At 57.5% G+C, this 5099-nt stretch overlaps 1 protein-coding gene across 1 annotated transcript; it reads left to right on the top strand.

Moving 5' to 3' along the window:
• Positions 1-366: 366 nt before the first annotated feature.
• On the top strand, positions 367-2924 carry LOC311193940 (homeobox protein HMX1; the record flags this gene model as incomplete). The annotated part of the gene is made up of 2 exons (XM_084266928.1): positions 367-628; positions 2350-2924. 2 exons carry the CDS (start codon positions 367-369, stop codon positions 2922-2924), a joined length of 837 nt encoding a protein of 278 aa, XP_084123054.1.
• Between the last annotated feature and the right edge of the window lie 2175 nt (positions 2925-5099).

A 5099-nucleotide genomic window follows, 5' to 3' on the forward strand; every position in this document is an offset into this window, starting at 1 on the left:
ATTTGCCGCCGCGCTCCTCCAATCGCAGGATTCCCCCTCTCGTGTCCAGCGTTTAACTCGCATGACATTTTTATTTCGTTATTATCGTTTTCGCGCAGAATCTGGCGCCTCCGATGGGTTGTCGGGTTGCTTTTTTTTTCTCCTTCCCCGCTCCCTTCCCCTCCTCCCCCTCCCCCCTCCCCTCCTAGCTTGCAGGAAATGATGGCAAACCGCGATCTGAAATGATTACTCCGGAAAAAAAACCTTTTATACCAGGAGAGCATCCGCGGGGTTAGGCAGAGGCAGGACGCGGCCGCGGGGCAGCGGGCAGCCGAGGAGCCAGCCGCCGGCCGAGCCGGGACCCTCCTCCCGCAGCTCTCTCCGACGATGCCGGACGAAGCCACGGAAAACGCCGGCTCCACCTCCGCCCGCGTATCGTCCTTCTTCATCGAGGACCTGCTGGGCACCGAGGGCACGGCGGGCGGCGGGGCGCGGCGGGCGGCGGGCGGCGGCGGCGGCCGCGGGGGTCCGCGCTGCGGGCCGCGCTCCCCGCTGCGCCTCGGCGCCCCGGGCTGCCCCCTCCGCGACGCCGCAGTCGGCTGGTACCGCCGAGCGCACGCCGCTTTCCTGGGCTGCGCCAGCCCCGACAGTAAGTCGCCTTTCCCTACCCCTAATCGCCGGGGCTGGGGAGGGGGGGGGTGGGAGGGTGTCTCTGCTCCCCCCGGGGGGGTCCGGTGCCGCCGCAGCCCCTGGGGGCAGGCGCGGAGGGGGATGCGCGCAGTGCCCGCCGCGGCCCTCGCCCTGCCTCCCCGTTTTCGGCCGCCCAGGGTAAATCTCCGGAAATGCTCACGGTGTGTCAGGCACCTGGAGCCTCCGCCCCGCCGCCCAAAATGTAAACAGGGGCTGTTTGTTCGCTCGGAATTTTTTTTCTTTCCTTTTTCCCTCCTTTATCCCTTTTTATTTCTTTGGCTTTTTCTTTCTTTTTGTGGTTTTTTTTTTTTTTTCCCCTTCCCCGGCTCAGGAAGCCCGAAAGCCGGGACCACCGTCCCTAGCAGCACAGCGGAGAGTTTAGAAAGCCTGGGAAGCAGTTGGGTTCGGTCCCCTGCGCCCCGCACGCCCCTTCCCGCAGAGCCGGCCTCGCTGCCCTCCCTCCGCCCGCAGCGCGGCTGGGGCAGGCAGCGGCCTGTCCCCGCGGGGATCCCGCAGACAGAGCGCTGGGGGAACAGCCTGGCTTCAGGGGCGGAAAGTAACATCTGAAAAAGTTTACGGGCTGCGATCGGTGGCTATTTTTGTCCTGATAGAAAAAATATTGTCCGTCGGCGCATCTCTTTGATTGTGTGCGAGCCTGCGGAGCCCGCACGGCTGCTCAACGAGGAAGAGAGGCGTGATTTATAATCCAAAGAGTTTCTTTAACAGTGATGGGTTTATTAATTTTTTTTATTTATCTCAAAACTATATCTAGAAGCAGAGAGTTACTCCAAAAACAAACACTTTTTAAAAAATTTTATTTTTTAATTTTCTTCTGTTCTAGAAAGACTAGAGGGTTTTTTTCCTCCTTTAAAACTGCAAACAGAAAGCACAATATTGGAAACTCCACGGCGACGTGCTGGGAAGCACTGCCCTGTCACTAGAGCAGCTGGCCCGGTCCCTTTGGTTTAACTTGAGGCAAAATTCTTTTTTTCTTGCCTCCCTTCATATAGACACACACGTGCTGGTCTACTTACCTCCTTCACACGCACCGATATACTTACATATGTACGTGTAAATATAGATGTGTACATATTTTGTAAGTAGATTTGTGTGCATAGACGTTATTTATGTGTGTGTATATGTATATATGTGTGTGTGTGAATGTATACACGTAAGAGTACAAGTGTGCTCATATGTGTACAGCCATATATGAAAAAGTATATGTATTTCTATGCATATATATGCCTGCGTGTGCATATACACGTGCACCTGGATGTGTGCTAAACACCTATCCAGAGGTATGTTTCTGTTATATGCACACGTACGTGCGTTTGGGCACTTGGATGTGGACACAGGAGGATGAGTACATGTGCATAGACGTGAAATCCAGTCTCGGTGCCCCTGTGTAAGCTCGCGGGCGCGTGTGTGTCTATACTGCCGAGACCCGGGAGGTCACCACGAGAGGCAGCGCGGCGGCAGGGACCCCCGCCCGGGCCCCTCGCCCGTCAGGCGGCCGCCGCACCCCGGCCTGGCCGCAGCCGCGCTGCTTCCTCTGCCGGTGAGCGGTGCGAGGGGCGGCTGGGGCAGTGGGCGGCTGGGGGATGGCGATGCCGCTCTCCCCCCCCGCCCCGCTCCCCGGAGCAGCGGCCCCACCTCCCAGCCTTCTGCCTCTCTCCGCAGCCAGCGACCGGGACTCGCCCGAGCTGCCCGAAGAGCCTCCGGAGCGGGCGGGCGGCGGCGGGCGGGCGGCGGCGCGGGGCCCGGCAGGCGGGCGGCCGGGGCCGGGAGGCCGAGAGGAGGAGGAGGAGCGCGGCGAGGAGCCGGGAGAACCGGAGCAACGGGCCGCCGGCCGCAAGAAGAAGACGCGCACGGTGTTCAGCCGCAGCCAGGTCTTCCAGCTGGAGTCCACCTTCGACGTGAAGCGCTACCTGAGCAGCTCGGAGCGGGCCGGGCTGGCCGCCTCGCTGCACCTCACCGAGACCCAGGTGAAGATCTGGTTCCAGAACCGCCGCAACAAGTGGAAGCGGCAGCTGGCCGCCGACCTGGAGGCGGCCAACCTCTCCCACGCCGCCCAAAGGATAGTGCGGGTCCCCATTTTGTACCACGAGAACTCGCCAGCGAGCGCCTTGGGCTTCACTCTGCCCCACATGTCGCCCCCCTTGGTGGGCTTCTCCAGCGGCGTCAGCTACCCCCTGGGCACATTCCCCGCCGCCTCCCTCCCTTTCCTACGGTCGCAGATGACAGGACTCGTCTGAGCGCCCACCTGTGCCGGGACCGCGGTCCCCTCGCCCCCTCCCTCGGCTTTCAGCTCCACCCCCCTTCCTCCCTGGACTTCTTATTTCCAATTTACACGTTTCTCGATTTTCTGGGGTTTTTTTTGGACTTTTTTTCTTTTTTTAAACGTGCAATAAACTTACTTTTGGGGTTAACTCGGAGCGACGCGCAGCAGCCGGAGGGAACCGAAAGGACTGCGAGGAACCCAGCCATGAACCGGGAGCGGGTCGGCGGGGCTCCCCCCGCCGCGCATCCAAAGAAAATGCAGCCCCGTGGCAGCGGCAAAGCCCCCACCGCCAACTCGGCCCCGGGCTGACACAGACCGGCGTTTTCCGGGGAGCGGCGGCCCTCTCCCCAAACCCTCCCGCCCCGCCCCGCAGCGCTGCGGAGCTTGAGACGAATGTACAGAACCGCTGGGGCCGGGAGCGCTTCCCGGCCCCGCCGCCCCCGCCCCACGGACGGCGAAGCTGCGGGGCCCTCGCCGCGGCCAAGGGATCCTTCCTCGGGTCCTCCGCTGCCCCGGGACAAGGCTCCTGCCCGGGAAATCTTTGGTTTTTCCATCTGCCCCTGCTGCTTTCAGTGCAGAGCGGGGACCCTGCGAATCCCGGCTTCCAGCAGCTTCTCCAGGGCCCTTTGTTTCGGTCACTTAATTCGTACAGGTTCCCCTCGTTACTCTCATTTTCACAGGATCGCTACCCAAGCATGTGCTGATGCCCCCTGGTCCTTCTCGATGCAGGCTTTTTGTTTTGAAACAACTTGAAGGCAAATTGCTGGGATGCATTTGCCTCGCTGAAGTCCGAGCTGTGAGGATTTGGTTTCTTTGTTTTCGTTTTATTTCCCAGACAAACTATCAGCTAAAACACACGGTTATATATTATATATATATATATGCATATATATATATAAATTCAACATACCAGTGGGTTTGCCACTTATTTCGGTCTCTTGAGGAGGCTGATGAAAACGCACCTCGTTGTGTCCGTCTCTTACGGGATCGGTTTGTACAATCGATTAATAGTTCGCAGTGGCAATTAAAAAAGAAGGAAAGAAAAACAATCAGAGAGAGGCAGATCGGGGAACTGTATGGCTAGTTATGGAAACTAACCTGTAATGTCGTATTATATGAAGTATATGCATGCCAAGTTACTGTTCTTTTTTGCCTTTAATAGCTGCTTTGTTTCCCCTTCTCCGTGCACTGCTAAAATCGGGTCCATCATTGTTTCCAAAGGTTTGAATTTCTTTTTCCGAATATTAAGGGGGAAAACGATCTTATAAAACTCAGCCTTGGTGTAAGGTCAAGCTTTGATAGTACGTTTTAGGGCAAAATCAGATGTAACAGAACCGACCAGCCCGGAGCACTCGGTATCCCCTCAGGGAAGCCCGGGTCCTGGGTCTGTCGGGGTACGTGCATGCGGACCAGTCCCCGGTGAAGGAAGGACGATCTAACTTTTGCTATTTCCTACGTTTTGCATTATATTTGGAACAATCTCACGGTTTCTTGTTATGAAATCTCTCGGCGACATGCGGCGGGGCTTCAGCTTTGATACGGAACCTGAGAAGCAGGGTCAGGGGCGGATTAGAACCTCTCCACCGCTTTTTTTTTTTTCTTTCCCTTTTTTTTCCTTTTTTCCCCCGCTTTGGCCTGGAACAGGCTCTGGGCATCAGCCTGCACAGTTGAAGTCAGGACGCTGAAAGCCTCAAAACCGCCCGAGAATGAAATCAATCCATGAATACTCCGGGTTTCTGAGAAAAGTGCTAACTTGACGGGATACTCGGTTCGCCTCGAGTCCCGTTTCTGGGAGATGTTTTAGGGGGTTATTTTTGGTTGGTGGTTTTTGTTTTATTGTTGTTTTGGGGTTGGGTTCCCCCCTCCTTCCCAACTGCTCTGAAATCCCTCGTCTCACTCCGGGAGATCTCCGCCAGCTGTTTGCCCTTGCATATCCGTCAAGCACCCGAGTTTGGGGGAGAAACTTCTTAAAGCCCGATCCCCGAGCAGCGTAAGGAGGACTGACTGGGAAGCGGCGGGATTGGGGGTGCCGGTCCCCCCGGATGGGACCCGCCGGCCGCGGGGGAAGCGGCTGGGGTGGACTTGAGCCTTTCCATGCGCAGAGGAGGTGACTTGGGGAGACGTTTCTTCCTCGGGGCGCAAACACTTG

This window comes from Gallinula chloropus, assembly GCF_964237585.1.
Source record: "Gallinula chloropus genome assembly, chromosome: 7".
Taxonomy (NCBI): Eukaryota; Metazoa; Chordata; class Aves; order Gruiformes; family Rallidae; genus Gallinula; species Gallinula chloropus.